Source organism: Hyperoodon ampullatus (genome assembly GCF_949752795.1).
Source record: "Hyperoodon ampullatus genome assembly, chromosome: 7".
Taxonomy (NCBI): domain Eukaryota; kingdom Metazoa; phylum Chordata; class Mammalia; order Artiodactyla; family Ziphiidae; genus Hyperoodon; species Hyperoodon ampullatus.
Genome location: NC_136920.1, coordinates 56,546,840 through 56,566,073, shown reverse-complemented (window position 1 = coordinate 56,566,073; position 19,234 = coordinate 56,546,840). Strand labels below are relative to the sequence as shown.

The 19,234-nt window shown below is 35.5% G+C and overlaps 1 protein-coding gene across 9 annotated transcripts in view; it reads left to right on the top strand.

Annotated features, from left to right (window-relative positions):
• The window catches only part of EMSY (EMSY transcriptional repressor, BRCA2 interacting), a gene marked incomplete at its 5' end in the record, with an annotated part of 79,323 nt that overhangs the window by 42,763 nt on the left and 17,326 nt on the right, over positions 1-19,234 (top strand). For all 9 annotated transcript variants that reach the window (XM_079708480.1, XM_079708479.1, XM_079708481.1 and 6 more), the window contains 5 exons: positions 208-357; positions 3,167-3,337; positions 9,297-9,433; positions 11,902-12,075; positions 14,043-14,241. In XM_079708480.1, the coding sequence (XP_079564606.1) occupies positions 208-357; positions 3,167-3,337; positions 9,297-9,433; positions 11,902-12,075; positions 14,043-14,241 (831 nt within the window). The remainder of the gene's footprint in view (positions 1-207; positions 358-3,166; positions 3,338-9,296; positions 9,434-11,901; positions 12,076-14,042; positions 14,242-19,234) is intronic.

Genomic DNA, 19,234 nt, shown 5'->3' with positions numbered 1-19,234 from the left:
TTTTAATTATATTTCTGAATGAGAGGAATTTGGGAAGATAGGAATTTGAGGAATAAAAGTTAAAAGAATATCTTTCATCAGTATGAACAAAAGCCTCTTTTTAGGCAAGACTCAGTAAATGTGTGTAACTGCTGCCCTCTTGGGTTGATACAAAGCACATGTTATTAAAAATAACTTGTACTGAGATTTATCTTTCTTCTTTCAAAGGTGTTAAAATCATCACACAACAAGTTCAACCAAGTAAAATCTTACCCAAACCAGTGACAGCAACTCTGCCCACCAGTAGCAATTCTCCTATTATGGTGGTTAGCAGTAATGGTGCAATTATGACAACTAAACTTGTAACCACTCCTACTGGTAAGTTTTCTTGAGCGTCAGTCCATTCATTCATCATACTTATTGAGTAATTTCTCTGTACTAGCAATATACTTGACATTGGGAATATAGAAATTAATGAGACAGTTCTTCAAAGAGGTCTTTCTTGACTCTTCCCTCCTCCCAACTGAAATTAGCTCTCTGCTATTATCATGGTCCTCTTCTTTTCCTTTATAACACATACTATAATTTCTAATTACTTAGCTACTTTTTGTCGATTTGTTTAATGTTATTCACCTTATTAGACCATGAGCTCCATGAGGATAAGGGACCTTGTCTGTTTTATTCACCATATATATGTAGAGCTAGTCTGTAAGTAGGTGTTTAGTCAGGATTTGTTGAGTGAATGAAAACACAGTCCCAACCCGCAAGGATCTCACTCTGATGAGGTTGAGAATCTATATTACATTACAGTGTAGTAAGCATTACTCAGACTGAGAAAAGCATAGGATGCCATTTTATCCAGTTATGAGAGCATCCAGGCTATGTCCAAGGAAGTGACAGTATAGAACATTTTAAATAGTACCACCCTTTGTGACCTTGAGCAGTTTACTTTAATTCCTCTTAGTCTTTTCCATTGTCTATTTCAATGTGATCATAAAGTTATTGTAAGTGTTAAATCAGGTATGTAAAGTCCCCAACAGACTGCTTAATAGCCATTACTATTAATTAATGTTAGAATTAGTCAGTACCATTATTTTAAATTTGTATAACTCTTACAAAACTTTTTGAAGAGGGCCAGATTTAGATAATAGAATCTAGAGTGTAAAATGATTCCTTTCTCAAGTTTATAAGCTATCATCTATTGGCCATTATATAGAAGTATATATAAGCATTACCCTTAATCTCCCTTAGGCTTTAATATCTTCATTTTCAGAGACAAAACAGAGGCTTATGTTAAGTAATATGCACAAGGCCACACAGCCAATAAAAGACAGGACTGGGATTTGAATCCAGATCTGTTTGACTCCCAAAACTGCTTTAAAAAAAAAACTGTGATAAAACATAGATAACATGAAATTTACCATTTTCACCATTTTTAAGTGTACAGTTCATTGGCATTAAGTACATTTACATTGTTTTACAACCATTACAACCATCTAGCTCCAGACCTTTTTTTTTTTTTTTTTTTTTTTTTTTTGTGGTACGCGGGCCTCTCACTGTTGTGGCCTCTCCCGTTGCGGAGCGCAGGCTCAGCGGCCATGGCTCACGGGCCTAGCCGCTTTGCGGCATGTGGGATCTTCCCGGACCGGGGCACGAACCCCTGTCCCCTGCACCGGCAGGCGGGCTCTCAACCACTGCGCCACCAGGGAAGCCCACTCCAGAACTTTTTACATCTTCCCAAACTGAAACTCTGTGCCCATTAAACAATAGCTCTGCATTCCCACCTTCCCCCAGTCCCTGGTAACTGCCATTCTACTTTCGGTCTCTTTGAAAAGCCTATGCTTTAAAAACACTGTTATTCTTGCATTAAATCTATCATTCTTCACCCAGAGCTTTTCTCCATTTAGTACAAAGATAGTAGTGTTATGTAGATATGATTCCTCATGTTAGGGAAAGGTAGTGAAAAATAATATTGTGTCTGTGCTTATGTATATATATTAGAATAAGTGTTTCTAATTTTAAAACAAAAGCTTAAGTTGGAATATTTTCCAGCTATTATTAACTAATTCAAACTATGTATCTTCATAGCATATTTATTTTGCACTAGATTTTTTTCTGATTTAGATGTATGTTTGTAATCAATTTAAAGTAATTCTACTTAATGTTCTTCCACTTCTCCCTTTTTTGGGTAGTGATTATATTTTAAAACGGTAAATACTAACTGGGTAAAACCATTTTGGGGAGGGGGTTGTTGAAATAGTTATCACAGTGACCCCTGAATCTAATTATCTTGAAAAAATTTTTTTTAGTTGAAGAAGGTGTTACCTGAGTTATCTTCATTCTCCCCAAAACTAACGGCTCTTAGGAACAGTGTTAGGAATTTAGGAACAGTGCTTAGGAATAGTGTTTCTGAGTTACCAGATCTGTGACAAACTGCAACAGGCTTATCTGGTTAATTTTTAATTCCTGTTTGGGAAAAGGAAAAAGTTCTAGAAGTAGTGGGGAAGAATGTAAAGTCCTTTGAGAGATATGAAGAAAAATATTCTAATGGGTCAGTTAAGAGGAAATATGTAAATAGTGAACTTTTTAGGCTAAGAAGAAATATTCCTGGTAACTCTTGGCAGCTTCAATTTTAATCTCTAGTAAAATGATGGAATAACTCTTTAAAAGATGGAAATATATTTAGAGGGTAGCAGAGTACAAAACAGTAAAAATTTATAAAATTTTAGGCAAACAGTATCCTGCCTTATTTGCTGAGTGCTGCCGTTGGGTTTGGCACTGAGACGGCATTAAAACAGATGCAGAGACCTTGAAATCTATAACAGAAATATCTAAAATGCTCTGGCAGGAAAGATGATTAAATTTAAGTTTCTTTTGGCATCAAACTAGTGGAAGAAGGGTAATGGAAGAAGGGAACAGACTTGGTTATACTTTTTCTTGGGGTTAGTAATTTGATGCAACGCACCACAAAATTTTACGTGTAAAATTAATTCAAATTGAGTTGGCTATAGTTCTTGCTATGTGCATTGAAAACTGGCTATAAATTGTTACTTAATGGCTTGACACCTTGAAATTCCATTTTCAAGTTAAAGCAATGTAGATTATGTTGAATTTTAGTTAAACTGTATAAATCGTCATTCTTCTAAAAGTTATGACAAGTTTTTCTCTTGGCTTTTCCCTTTTATAGGCACACAGGCAACCTATACTCGGCCAACAGTGAGCCCATCTATAGGTCGGATGGCTGCAACCCCTGGAGCTGCAACCTACGTGAAAACTACCAGTGGTAGCATTATTACAGTAGTACCCAAATCATTAGCTACCTTGGGGGGCAAGATAATTAGCAGTAATATAGTTTCTGGTAGGTATATCTGAAATACGTTAAAGGTATAGGTGACCAATAAGAGGAAAAAACATTTCACTGTTGAAGGATTCTGTTTGATCACAGTTTTCTGCTTAGAAATCTAGAGCTTTGTTTTTAGTCCTGATGTTTTAGTGATTAAGTATAGTTTTTTAGTTCTAGTATTAAATCTTCATATGTTAAGCTTTTGAGAGTTTTAGAACATTTAGTTGCATTTAATCAGGATGGAAGGATTATGGTTTACATTTGCATAGAGATTTTTCATTTACAGAGTATTGCCCCATTTATCAATTCATTCATACCTCATAACTCTGAAATAGTTGGTATCAGCCCCAGTCTACAGACATGTTTAAGTTTAGAGGATGAACTTGACCTGTCCAAAACCATACAAGCTAGATAGAGGAAGAACTAGTATTTATTAGTCTAAATATGTTTGAGGGATCGTATCTCATAATTTCAATTACTAATGTCACTTTAGCATATTAAAAATAAAAATACTTGAATATTTTTATTTGCTTTTCACCATTTATATTAGCTATTTACTTTTTAAAAATGTTTTACTCAGATAGTGAAGGCTAATATTTATTGGTATTTTGGAACCTTACCTGGTTTTTATTGGCTCATTTATTCCTGCGATATTTGCCTTGTGTACCCTGAAGTGGAATGTTAACATGGTATCCATTTTCATTGATTATTATTTTTTAATTAAAATGATGTGAATAATCTCTGACCAAGCAAGCCCTGTGGACTTTGTCTACCATTTTTGTAGACTAGCCATATTTTGTATGCCCCAGGTGAATTGTTCTAACATTTTAAAGTGAAGGGATTGAAGTTCCTGGCAGTAATATGATATTGCTGATAACTCAAGGAGTGAAAAAAAAAAAACAAAGCAGGGCATGGTATTGGCATAAAGCACTATATTTAAAGCTGCTCATTTTGGCTCTACTTTTTAAGTGTAAGTTTCAATGTTTGCCAAACTGAGGAGGGTGAAACCAGTAGGGAAAGAATCATCATACTCCAGCTTTTAAGAGGATATTTTAAATAACACAGTTAAAACTCAAATTATAATTTATTACCTGACAATATCTTTAAATAGTATAGAGCACATACTTAAACATTTTTCAAAAAGTAATCATGTTTTTTATTAGTGTATAGCTTTTTATGACCATAAGGGTTTTTCTTTACTTACATATGAATTCTTAATACCATATAGCTTGAAGAAATGTCTACATATCATGAAGCCTCTGTTTTCAAACCTTATTTATGATTTAGCTGCTTTGTATGAGGTTAGAGCAATACAGGCAAGCACATTGCCCTAGAAGCAAAGAGGCGGTGAGATATATACCCTACACGTGTATACATTTCATCCACCTTTGTTTTTAAATATGAAGTAACTCATGGTTAGTCGCTATTTCAAGTGTATGGGTATACAGAGGAAGAGTTCTGAAACTTTTTCAGCACTATAGGATGTACTGGGCTCATAGCTGAAATAGCTTTATTCATTGCATGGAGCTCATTTTGCCTCAACCTTTGCTTCACTATTTGACACTTTAATTCTAAAGAACTTCTCTCATTTCTGACTGCTTTAAACTGATCCTTATGTTACATATCAATATTCTTTATAAAGATAGTTTTCTTATTTTATAATACTCTTGTTGCTCCATGATACTGGGATTATCGGTTAGTTTATTAGTAGTTTTCAATCCCTGTCTTTTTACAGTATACTGATAAGCCTGGTTGGATGAATTTAGATAGTTTTCTGCCTTCATCCAGGATCAGATGCTGGATACTAGAGTCCATGCCCCCACCACCCCACAACCAAAAAGAAATGCTTTTCTTAAAATATACTCAAACACCTAGCTGTAAGAATAGAAGGCTTTAAAAAAATGATATTTTCCCCTTTATTGTGGGGAATTTGGAAAATACAGAAAGGTATACAAAGAAAATTAAAAACCTATAATTTTCGCCATCTAGAGAAATATGTTAAAATTTAAGTGTATATATTTCTGTTATTCCTTTTTCTATTTAGATTTTTGTATAAATGTTTTTGTGTATGTATGTATATTTTTAAAATTAAATTTAGATCTAATACAATCAGTTTTAATCTTTTTTCATATAATATCATTTTCCCATTCCATTAAATGTATTTTGACACCCCACCCCCGCCCCAGATTAATTACTATACAGTGTTCTCTCGTATGATGCACCATGATTTAACTGTTTATTCATTGTTGAATGTTTTAGGTTACTTAACAATTTTTTTGTCATAAATAATCCTGTGACGAACATCATTATCCATAAATTATTAGGTGAAGTTCTTATTTTCTTTGTATAATATCTTGGAAGGCAAGTTCATGCTTTCAAATTGCTTTCTAGAAAGGTCAAGTTTTTATTAGAATAAGCAATTAAGTGGAAGGCATGACTATTTTTGCAGTTATTTAATTCATATCTTATGGAATCAAATATTTACTTATATGTGTATATATAGAGAGAACTATTAGATACGTAAGTCTTTTGGAGAGCTTTGTTGAAGGTTGGTTGAAAAATCATGCCTATTTTATGCAGAAGATGTGTTCCTTCAGAGATAAACTCATTATCTTGACTCTAAAGACATTATGAGAACCTTTGACAATGGCAGGACTTGATTTTGATTCCCTTGATCTTTAGTACAATGTCCAGGCAAGGCTTGCATCTATATACTTGTCCATTTGTTCATTCATTTGCTCATTCTTTGAGCAAAGTAACACATAAAACATTATCCAAAAAACCAAGATTGTCAGAGTGATTTAAGAATCTGTGAATAGTAAAATCTGGGCCAATAAATTTGTGTTCTTTAAGCCTACCTACCATAATGCTCAAACTTTTACAGGCATCTTATTTTTGAATAGGAATCTCTGGAATGCATCAGTATCATGGCCCATGATCCAAATGTGATTCACATTTACTTGCACCCATTGTATCTTGACTCTTTATAAGTAAAGACTATGTATAGGTGAGTTCTCTAATACGCTATGAACTAGATATGGGGTCAGATGCTGTGATACACCATGATGTACATGAGGTGCATTCTCTGCCCTAAAGAATGCTAAACAGATGAACTTGTATAGTCTCTTGTAACATGAGAACTATACACTGAATACTATGAAAACACAGAGGAAGATTTTATTTATTTATTTGTTTGTTTATTTTTGGCTGTGTTGGGTCTTTGTTGCTGCGTGTGGGCTTTCTTTAGTTGGGGTGAGCAGGGGCTACTCTTCGTTGCAGTGCGCAGGCTTCTCATTGCAGTGGCTCCTCTTGTTGTGGAGCGCGGGCTCTAGGCATGTGGGCTTCAGTAGTTGTGGCACGTGGGCTCAGTAGTTGTGGCTTACGGGGTCTAGAGCACAGGCTCAGTAGTTGTGGTGCACGGGCTCAGGTGCTCCGTGGCATGTAGGATCCTCCTGGACCAGGGATTGAACCCGTGTCCCCTGCATTGGTAGGCTGATTCTTAACCACTGTGCCACCAGGGAAGTCCGGGGAAGACATTTTTTTTAATGAGTAATACTTCTTTCTTCAATATAATGTAGATGTCACCTGAGATATAGAAACATGCTATTGAAATTTTAAACTTTTATAATTTGATAATTCTAGTCATAAATTGTATTCTTAGTTTATTCATAATTGTAATATAATGCTGTACTTGCTTTTCCTTATGCTATGCCTTTTTCTTCTATTTTCTAACATTGCCCCCACCTCCCATTTTGTTAAGCTGGTGAACTGGGTTTGCAACTGTCTCATAAATTGACACACCTGTAATGGAAAGGATTTGACATTTTCATAGTTATAAATATAATTCATTTGTTAAGCAAGTTTTGTCAAAAAAGTGATCCTTGTACTTTGGTATGGAGTTAAATCTTGGTTCACATTTCCTTGAGATAGTTTTTAATGCTTTCTAAGAACACTTTTTTATTAACCAATTATTTGGTGAGGGAGCATTGTCAGAGGAGGCATCATAATCACATATGAGGGACTGGAGTTAATTAAGAGTTAAAGTTGATGTAAGTGGATAAGAGGCAGCTTGGTTTTTGTGGCTCTTAACAGTTCACTATTCAGAGACTGCAGGTAAAGGGAAAAACATTTGTGAAACTGGCCCATGGATAAAAGTGCCTTTTTATGTTACCTGAGCATGTTACCTTGGACTGATGAGGCATTAGATGATGGCAAGCGTATTATAAAGATATTGTAACAAGATGGCCAAAAACTGACATATAACTAGAATATTCTTATTCTTGTGCAATCTTATTTCTAAAACTAGTAAGGAATGCTAAGTTTTCCCAGTAGAAGAGATTAAATTTTAACTTTTATTCTTGAGAGTATATTAATCAGTTGTGTTTTTAATGTGTACCCATTCTGTGCTTAGTCATTTGATAAATGATACACAAGCCTATAGCAGAAAAATATGACTTGCCTGTTTTCATAGGCAGAGAAAATTATAGGTGCAGAAGTAGCACTGGGATTGGTGTGCTCAAGGACCAGTGTGGAAACCAGCACATTGAAGGAGAGGTATATATTGGATAATCCTGAAAATTAAGGTCTGATGGAACCTGGAGGGCTAAGCAGAGGAGTTTGGTCTTTGTGTGGTAGGTAATAGGAAGCCATAGTAAAAGGAGTTACTTGTTAAACTAGAGTTTATGGTGTGTATTTTGGAGTAGGAACAAATAAGATCTAATTGGTGGATTTAAGGCCAGATTATAAAGGATTCTGAAACACAAGACAGGAAGTTGGGACTAAATACAATGGGGATTTGGAAGGTTTTTGACCAATTTCACATGTTGTTGGTTCTTGATATGGTGAAATGAGTTTTTTTTTTTGTTTTTTTGTTTTTTTAGGATGTTCGCTATGGCAGGATGCATCAGAGCTATTTGAATGATAGAGAAACTTGAAATAGGGAGAAAATATGGGAAGCCAAAAGAGATGTGGGCCTGTCTATTGAGCTGGCATTGATAACATTTTGAAAGAAGACATATGTTGGTGACAAATTTAGTTCATTCACATACTCGTTGAACGATTACTTGAGTAATTGCCGTATGGTGTGTGCTAAGCACTGAGGAGTCAGTGGCGTGAAAAGATACAGTGTGGAGCTAAGGGGCTTTCATGGAGTGAAGACAAGGCAAGAAGCAAAGATTGACACCAGGATTTCCAACTTGAACAATTAGAAGAATATAGGATATAAATTTGATAGGTAGATAGATTTGATAGGTGGAAGAGCAGCAGTTTGTGGAAGGATGTGGGGGAGAGGGTAAGATAATAATATGTTTGGATCAGTAGATATAGATCTACTACATAGATGTTAATGATGGAAAATATAAGTTTATATATATAAGTATATAAATTAGGGTTTCATCCTCAGACTTTTCAGAGTGTTGCAGGTGATGAGTATACGTTTCATCTGACTTGGTCTGTGAGTGTGTTTATTTTGTCTTTTTCTTGTCACATAAAAATAAATGACATTTCATCAATTTTCTCTATAGTCTAGTGTTATATGAGAATTTTGATACATATTTACCTCTTTTTTATGTTATTTTTTGAAGAGTTTTCCTATCACACTAGTCACATAGGTAATACCATTGAGTTTGGGAGAAATGTTTGTCATGGAATAGAGCTTCTAATTTGTTTCAGTTAACTAGTCAGGAGGGGAATATTGATGGGGAAGCAGATAGTGATATTTTTAGATTCTGAGTTTGGTGTGTAGGCCCTCAGATTCCAAAAAGATGAATGCTGTAAGAGTCAATTCTTAATATTCTCTCATTCTAGGACAACTTGTAATTTATTATTCCAGGCCTTCATTTTCATCCTCATGACAGCTTTCACGTCATCTAGGGATGACATCAACTACACGTATTAATTGTATACAACATAAACAGAAGTAACCAAATATCACTAGTCCTTAACTCGGGCCTCCTTTTCTCCCCCCTTCTCTAAGGAACGACTACCAAAATCACTACAATCCCAATGACTTCCAAGCCCAATGTGATTGTTGTGCAAAAGACTACAGGAAAAGGAACCACCATTCAAGGCCTCCCGGGCAAAAACGTTGTCACAACATTGCTAAATGCTGGAGTAAGTAAGAGCTTGAACTGCAGACTCAGCAGTCCACTAAGGATTTTAAAGACCAGCTATACAAATATTTGTCTAAGGACTTCAGAACCCACAATGGCCAGAATGGCTTGATTTACCCCTGCTGTGATGTAATAACTGTTAAAAACCACCGCCTACTGATGCCATTTTTTATAGTAATTTCTAAAACATGTTGTTCATAGCTAAGTTGCTTATGACCATGATTTAGATACTTAGCTTAGTCCAGGTGGAAGATTCCACTGGGTTAACTACAGAGGGACCTCTGTCAGAGGACTGTTTATTCCTGCTTTTGGCCAATAGATACCAATCTAGTATTTCACCTAGGTTAGGCAAAGAGAAATATTTGGGACTAAGACTAAATTAATGACAACGATTTGTTACTTTCATTTTTACTTCTTTGAGCTAGTGAAAAAAAATCAAATAAATAACAGATTCATTTATAGTTCTGAAGGCATTTGTTAAGAGGTTAAGAGATTTGGAGTTAGCCAAACCTAGGCTTTGTCTCTGGGTATCATAATTGTTTGACTTTGGCTAACTTATTCGACTTCTCTCATCCTTAATTTCCTCATTTGTACGTTGGGGATGATGATCTCTATCAGTGAATTTGTTGAGTAACTAACTGGTAGCTGTTGAAAGTGCTTAGAACAGTGCCTGGCACATAGGAAGTCCTCCATAATTTTTTTTTTCTTACTGTTATTACTCTTTGTACTTAACTGTCTAGGTTTGGTAGTGTCCCTACTTTGCTAGAAAAAAAATGCTATACTTCATTGTAGTTGATCTCTAGTAGCTTCCTAGGCATCACAGTCTTTACAATATTGGTAGGGGTCTAGTATTAGATTTTTCATCACGTGGGAAAACATAGATTGTTCCTAGCCTTAGTTCACATAGTAAGCCAAAAGTAAAGCCAGGATTAGAATTCAGATTTTCAGAATGCTTTATCTTTTGGTTTGTAATTTCATGGAACTTGATATTAAAAGAGGGGAGTGCCATGTACTCTAGGTCCTCTGGTCACATAGATCTAAGAATAGTGTGTGTGAGTACTAGCTGCTATATACATCTAATAGTAACAGTTTGACACAGGAAATGATAGTCAAACAAGCAGATCAGAGTATAAGACCATCTGCTTAACCACATATGTACATGTACCTGTACTCATAACTTGCTTACCTGTGCATGTGTAAACACACACACACACCAGAAGAGCTTTTTCAAAAAAATAGCCTGCTAGTCGGTTTTGATTGGTTTTGAATGGTCTTTAATTATACTTGGACAGGGCCCATTGAGCTACTTAATAGAAGGGCAAGCCCACTTGCAAACTAGCAGCTCTTGGCAAATGAACTAGAGCTCTTTCCAGAGATGCTGCTGTGAAGGGTGTACATGTAATAAAATAAGTAATCACATGATTGGCAGACACTCCATGTTTCCCTTAGATAACTGCGGCAGATATTTAAACATGTGAATTTTGTAATCATTTAGCTCTAAATTCACAGAGTGATTAGCTTTTTGCCAGCTCACCTGGGTGCTTTGTTTTTACTGGCTGCTAAGTTTAGATGGCCACACATTTAGGTGATGATGACTAAAAAGAAAAACTGATAAGGTGAAAAAATTTCAGATCCTTTGCTTTTTAATTTTACGGATTTTAATTTTTAAAATTTTAATAGTTTAGTAAAATGACTATATTTGAATTTAATTTAGTTTAGCTCAAGTATTGACTCCATAAATGACCAGAAATGGTACTTAAGAATAAAGCAGATGAAAATGGTGAAAAGTTAATGGGCTTAAACTATCTAGTTAATAGACTAAAGTGATATTAGTAACATGCTGATGTGGGAAAAGTCCTAAGTTTTTTCTTTGTATTTTCCCATGTAACCTCAGAAAGAATGTTAATATCTCTGCTGATTTCATCTCTTGCCCATACTGTTTCACATAGGCATTCTGCTATATATCCTTATAATTTCATGTTTGGGGAACTGAGGCAGTTTATTTTGTATGTGAACATTTAGCTATTGGTAAAATGCACAGTAATTTTTTTATTACACATATGTTCATTTCAGATAAACTGTCAATAAAGATGAATGTTGGGGGCACAAGACCTATAGTCCCAACACTTAGAGATAACCATTGTTAGCATTTTAGTATATATTCTTCTATAATTTTTGACTCTATTTTATATACATATTTTGTGAATGAGACAGTATAATAAGTATTCTTACATAAGGTGATTTTTTAAATTCACTCACCAAGAAGTATTTAATGCCTTCATAGGACAGAAGGTTGGTCAGAGAACTTCTGAGATCATTTCAACTAGGTCTAAGATTATTGATCACCTGGAAACATTGTACTTTGTTGCAGAGTTTACAGCCCTCTGCCCATCATCCTGGTAAAACCTTTCTGTGATTTTCAGTGAAAAAATGCATATAAATCTCATATATTTACTGACTTCAATTTAGGGAGAAAAGACTATTCAGACGGTACCAACAGGAGCAAAGCCAGCTATTATCACTGCTACAAGACCCATCACCAAAATGATTGTAACTCAGCCAAAAGGAATAGGTTCCACAGTTCAACCAGCAGCTAAAATCATCCCAACAAAAATTGTTTATGGGCAGCAAGGGAAAACACAGGTATGCTAAGATATGGTGATTTTTCTTGACTCTGGTATATTTCAAATTCCTAGAAAAAGAATCAGATTATTAAAAGTTATGATTGAATGTATATAATCATCTGTTTTCAAAATAGTACTTTTCAGTACTTAAAAATATATATATCTTAAATATTTGTGTCATGTCATGAGCAAAGGTTAGAGAACAGAATTCCCTTGGAGGACTTCCCTGGTGGCACGGTGGATAAGAATCCGCCTGCCAATGCAGGGGACATGGGTTTGATCCCTGGTCTGGGAAGATCCCACAGGCCGCGGAGCAGCTAAGCCCGTGCGCCACAACTACTGAGCCTGTGCTCTAGAGCCCGTGCACCACAACTACTGAGCCTGCGCTCTAGAGCCCGTGAGCCACAACTACTGAAGCCCGTGCCCCACAACAAGAGAAGCCATTGCAAGGAGAAGCCCACGCACCATAACGAAGAGTGGCCCCCGCTCGCCACAACTAGAGAAAGCCTGCGCACAGCAACCAAGACGCAACACAGCCAAAAAAATAAATAAAATTAAATCTTTGAAGAAAAAAAAAAGAATCCCCTTGGAATAAAATTTGCTGAAGGTATATATTGTTTTTTGAGAAGAAGATGGTTGAGGGATGATTGTTATTCATAATCTCTCAAAGAAAAGTATTTTTTATAAGCTTATATGGCCTTTGAAAGCACTTTGGATATTATAAAATTTGATTTACTTGAAACCTAAATATTGGAGAAGCTGGAGATCTGTTCATTTTTCGACAAGTAAATGATAAGGGAGCTTTTCTGGGGATTTGTCTGGGAAATTGAGGCTCAGGATTTAATCCTGTGTTGCTGGGCTACTGTTTATTTTGCAGGTACTTTACTTTTCTGAGAATATCAAAGGAATCGATGTCAGCTTTGGTTGAGAAATGCTAGAATTTTTGTAAAAGATACTAATTTACCTATAAACTAATAATTTGCCTTTAGAATCAGTTCCCTCAGTATTATAGCCAAATAGTTTACATATCTAAACAATAAGTTTTGTGATTTTCTAATAAGTTCAAATTGCCTTTAAATTTCAACTCTAACAGTTCCATTTACTCTATCATCTAAGTCATAACCCATGTTTTCATTCTTGAAGTTTTAGAAATGGTGACTTAAAGAGTCTGAAAAGGTTTAGAAACTTATATATGGGAGAAATAAAAAATAATTGTGGTGAAGTAATACTTTTATTCCATGCACCCAATTGAAGTTAACTCCCAGAGTCCAAATTTTGAAGTGGAATGGTTCACTGTGAAACTTTTCTCCCATTTCACTTGTTGTAGTGTCTGTGGTTTTTGACCTTTGCCAAGAGTTGATCTATCACATGTTCCTTATGGATTCTAATAGTTGTCTAAATTAGTGTTCCTCTGGGGATTTCTTCAAAGATGACTTAAGTCCTTCGCAATTTTACTTTGTGCAGTTGTGTTAATTAGGAATTTCATTTGGTTGCTAAAGAAAAGAAACCTGAAGAACAGTGGCTTAAACAAATTAGGGTTTTATTTTTATTATGTTGATAAATATTCAGAGGGAGGAAATCCTGGGACTGTTATTGTGACTCAAAAATTCCCCTGGGAATCTAGGCTCCTTGTGTCTTTCTGTTCTGCCATCCTTAATTTGTGACTATCATTCTACTGTATAGCCTACAGACTGTAAAATGACTCCTGAAGTCATTACAGGCAAGAAAAAACAGGGTCAAAGGCTCTTGTTAGAATCATAGCTGTTGTAATGTAGCATGTACCGCTTGAAATTTTGTATGTGGCCTGCTATAATTTGTTCATAGATTGAATTCGTCTTTGATGAACAGTGCTGTGCCCAAAGTATAATAAATGTACAGAGTACCGTTTTCTGTGTCAGGAAAATATTTGTTTCATCGTGACCTAGAAGTTAAGCATTTTTTAAATGCTCTAAATTTATACTGGTTGTATTTTTGCTTGTGTTCTAGGTTCTTATTAAACCTAAACCAGTGACGTTTCAAGCTACAGTTGTTAGTGAACAAACAAGGCAGCTGGTCACGGAAACATTACAGCAAGCATCCAGGGTGGCAGAGGCTGGTAATTCATCTATTCAGGAAGGAAAAGAAGAACCACAGAGTTATACAGATAGTAGTTCCTCTTCTACGGAGTCCTCCCAAAGTTCCCAAGGTAAGATCCATTTTACTTCTGATTTATGTAATTACTGCTGACATAGTGCCCTAGTTCTAAAATAGTTGAACCTAGGGATCTCAAACAAACATGTATGCTTTGACTTGTTAGTTCTTTTGATTTTATTGTCTTTTGTTTGATATGTAATCAGTGAGCTGAAGTTTTGTTTTTGGTAAGGCTTATTACCATTCTTTCCTGCCTGGTATATGTTCATCAAGTAATTGGTAAATTTTAGATGATGATTTTGGCAGGTAGGTATTATCAAACTGGATAGAGCTGTGATTCCTTCTGTTTGCTTTGAGTAAGTAGGAGAAGTATGCAAGAAAGTGAATATACCTTTTGAAATGGTTGTTGCTGAATCTTGAGAAAAGATCAAGGTGGTCAGAGATGGGGCCATAAGTGGGCTGTAAGTGGGTGATCATACATTGCAGTTTGCATGGGACAAGTCTTAGTTTATTTCTGTTCTAGAATAATTATTAATAGCATTCGCTTTCTCTCTCAAAAGTGTTCCAGTTTAGATGATAATTATATGGTTGTCCTAACTATAAGGAAGGTGCTATGAAGCCAGACTCCATAATAGGGAAAATCATTATCCTTAGTACTATTTTAATTATGTTTTTCTAGGAAGTCACTTGAAATAGACTCATGATCATAAGCTTTGAGACTTTCTACAAATCTAGTACCCATGTTTGTCAGTTACCTTAACCACCCATATTGTCAGGTAGCATATTTATGCCTGTACTTAGAAGCTCTGATATATCCAAACAAAACTGTTTATCTTCTTGATCATTCCTCACTTACTCCATTTCCTCTCCTCACCTCTCCATTATTGTCTCTGGAATGCTTTCTTAGCACCTTCACCTTCAATACAGCTTCTTCATATTGTACAGGAATTATTATTTTAACTCTTCAGTGGAATCTTCCTAGATTAGTCTTACTAATGGTTCAAATTGCTGATTATTCCATTAATTCAATTTGACATTTATTTATTAGTTTATACTATATATTAAACTTCATGAGAAGACTTCATGAAGGAGGTAGCATTTGAAATGGTCTTTGAAAACTCATCAATTAAAAATTAAAATGTTGATTTTAACAAACAATATGGCACTCATTTTAGAAAATAGATAATTTTCTTCTGCATATTATCAATAATAGTAATATTTTCTGAATCAATTTGCTAAGATTTAATTTATCATTCTGTATTGATTATGAATCAGTTTATGTCTAATTATAGTAAGATGATGCTTATTCTCTTATTTCTTTTAGACCTTCTGCTTTGATATGTATAGATTCCATTCTTAGCTTAACTCATCAGATTTTTTTTCCTCTTTTATTTTTAAGTCTGTAGTTATTTGAATAATACCAGCCTTTTTTTTTTCCCTTGAGAAATATTTTCATAGTGGGCTGGTAAAATGTTTAGGTTATGAATTGGTGCTGAAATGGGGACCCGAACAGTAGATGTCTGTGTATACATAATCTCAGGTTATCTTTTGAAATTGCTAGTTTTTTCCTAAGAGAGCTATAAGCCAATCATTACTTCCCTAACATGCCATTTCATTAGTGAGCCTTCAATTTTCATTCTAAGAAAGGGACAAAAATTTGGCTATTTTTGGAACTGATTGAGTGTAAAGTTTTCTGCTCTTTGATCTGTTATTATACATGGCATCATTTATTTTTGCCGTTTATCTTTCATTGCATATTACTTCTTCTTAAGATATTCTGTAATACAGAAAAAATTCACCATTCAAAGTAGGTATATGTAATATAGTTGCCTATAAAGCCAGTTTTTATAATCCGCATTTACGCCTCTCACCATACCCTTGTATAGTTCCTTAGAACAAGGGGCTGGGAATATATATGCTATGATTTAAGAGAAAGGGATAAAAAAAAAAGAGAGAGAAAGGGATAAAGGGCTTTTTTGGGTTTTTGGGGTTTTTTTTGGCCACACCTCAGGGCATGTGGGATCTTAGCTCCTCAACCAGGGATCAAACCCACGCCCCCTGCAGTGGAAATACAGAATCTTAACCACTGGACCGCCAGGGAAAGGGATAAAGGTTTTGATCAGTCTAAGACTCATGTTTGGTTTTCAAGGTATAAGAGGGTCATACTTAACGGGGAATAGAAGCACTATATGAGTCCATTCTTTCTTTATATTGCTTTTGTAGTTTTTAGCGCACCTCTTTTTAGTAACTTTTAATGTAATTTCAAACTTACAAAAAGTTGCAAGAAGATTAAAAAGAACTCCTGTGTATATTCTTTACCTAGATTCACCACTTATTTATATTTTGCCCTATTTGCTTTGTTGTTGATTCTCTTTCGGTCCCCCGTGTGTCTATAATTTTTAAATTTTTTAACCAGTTGAGAGCAAGTTGTAGATATTATGTCCTTTACCTCTAAATACTTACATTTGTAGGTTTATATTTCTTAAGGGTTAGTCTGTTCATAACTAAAATACAGTTATCAAAATCAAGACATATGAAGTTACAGTTCTGTAATCTATAATCCACTCAAATGTCATCAGCTGTCCAGTCATGTTCTTTGTAGTTTTACCACCACCCGCCCCCCACCACCAGTCCACAATCCAAATTAGGATCATGCATTACATTTAGTTCCATTTAATTGTCGTGACTCTTTATTTTCCTTAAATTTGGATAATCCTCTAGCCTTTCTTTGTGTTTCTTGATCTTGACATTTTTGAAGGAAATAATCAGTTACTTTGTAGAATAGTCTTCAATTTGGTATTGTCTGATGTTTCTTTATCATTTGATTCAGCAGGAATTCCACAGATGTGATATATCCTTAGCTTTGTCTTATCAGGAGCCACTGATGTCAGTTTGTCCCAATATTGATGATGTTAATGTCAATCTCTTGGTTAATTAAGGTGATGTCTTCCTGTTTTTTTTTGCATTATGAAGTTACCATATTTCCCTCTGAGATTAATGGTAATTTATGGGAGATGCTTTGAGACTATATAAATATCATATTCCTCATAAAACATTTATCTACTAGTTTAAGCATCCATTGATAATTTTCTAAAGCCCATTATTTGTTATATAGTTGATAGTTGGCATTCTACTGTAATAATGAATCAACTTTGCTTGACTTCATATCCTTTTTCTGGTGACTTCCTTTACACAAGTCTTAGAATAAGGATGTCTTTTATGCCAAGGAATTTCTTGATTCTACTTGTGGTTTCAAAACTTTCCCCACCATTCCCCACCCGCAAGGAGGAGCAGTTTAGGCCTTATACCTTATTTCTGAACTATCTCCTCACAGGCTAGAATAGAGACCTTCATCTTCACCTTGTTGTGGCACTTTCCTTGATCACCCTAGGAGGGTTCATCCCTCCTTCTATATACTATGCTTCCGAAGTTGCTTTGTACTACCAGCTATTTTATCATTGATCATTTTATTTTGTACTTTTTTTGTTTGTTTAATATAATTATTTTCCTTTCCACTAGGCTACTAGCTTCTCAAAGGCAAGGATCATATTCATCTCTATATATTCAATATTTAGCGAAGAGGTTAGCTGGCTCTAAGTAGACACCAGTAAAAGTCCCTGAATGAACAAACAGCAGAACAGCAACCATAATAACTGTGGTACAGAGTTAAACTTCAGCCTTATAAACTAATTTTTGTTGCCTGAGTCCAAAACATTTTTTCCTTTTTCGCGTTTCCCCTAACCTAGTGGGGGCCTTTTAAGCTGTATACCCCTGAAGTATTTTTACATACTGATAGCTAGATGACCAACCCTAATAGTTCAAGGTCATACTTGCCTAGATCACTTACTGAAGATTGGACCGTATGCCTTCCATAGCTCCTGAGCTTTCCTTCCTATTTGGATCTTCTTATTTTCCCTTTCTCACTTGGGAATAGGGTTATTGGGCTTATTGGGTTATAGATTTTTTTTAAAAAAGAAAGAAAAAATGTTAAAAGTTTTCTTTATTTATATTCTCTTTATTTCCAAAAGATTTTAAGGTAGATTAGCTAGAATATAAGATTATGTGAAGTAAAATGGAAGAGAAAAAGGAGACAAAACCAAGGGTAAGGATTTAAGATGGAACATGGCATGAGGCAAATATAAAAACGCATCCTGTAAAGACATTGCTTTAAGTAGGCCACAACTTGGTTTCTAGGATGATTTTTCCAGAAGCTTCATGATCTTGGTAGGTCATGGTGAGGGTGAGGAATAAATCGAGGTTAAGCAAAACATACTTGTTGCAGAACTTTTCAGAGCCATTATATGCTAATATATGTTGGGAAAGATGAAGGATATAATGTAAAATGCCCCCAACTTTTTTGACCATGGAGCCCTTCTTTTGCAGAACATCTTTTTAAAAAAAATTTATTTATTTACTTTTGGCTGTGTTGGGTCTTCGTTGCTGCGCACGGGCTTTCTCTAGTTGCGGCGAGTGGGAGCTACTCTTCATTGTGGTGCGCACGCTTCTCATCGTAGTGGCTTTTCTTGTTGCAAAGTACGGGCTGTAGGCATGCGGGCTCAGTAGTTGTGGCTTGTGGGCTCAAGAGTGCAGGCTCAGTAGTTGTGGTGCACAGGCTTAGTTGCTCTGCAGCATGTGGGATCTTCCCGGACCAGGGCTCGAACCCATGTCCCCTGCATTGGTAGGTGGATTCTTAACCACTGCACCACCAGGGAAGTCCCTTTTGCAGAACATCTTGAGGAATTAATGTTCTCTGGAACATGTGGGGCAAAGCTGTATAAGCAGTTAAATACTGTGAAGGCCTTGGGCTTTATGACAGTACTTCAGAGGGAAGGTACCTATTACATCATGGAAGGGATATAGACATCTTGGGTTTAGTTTAGAAAAGATGGTTTAGATGCATAAGGCATCTGGGAACCATTTTATATGAAGAATGGTAGGTCGAGAAAGGACATTTATCATGGAGAAGAGAAGATGAAAATTGGGTGGGGTTGTGGGGGACACAGAACTGTTGTCAGTTATCTTGAGGACTGTGACATGGAAGAGGGAAA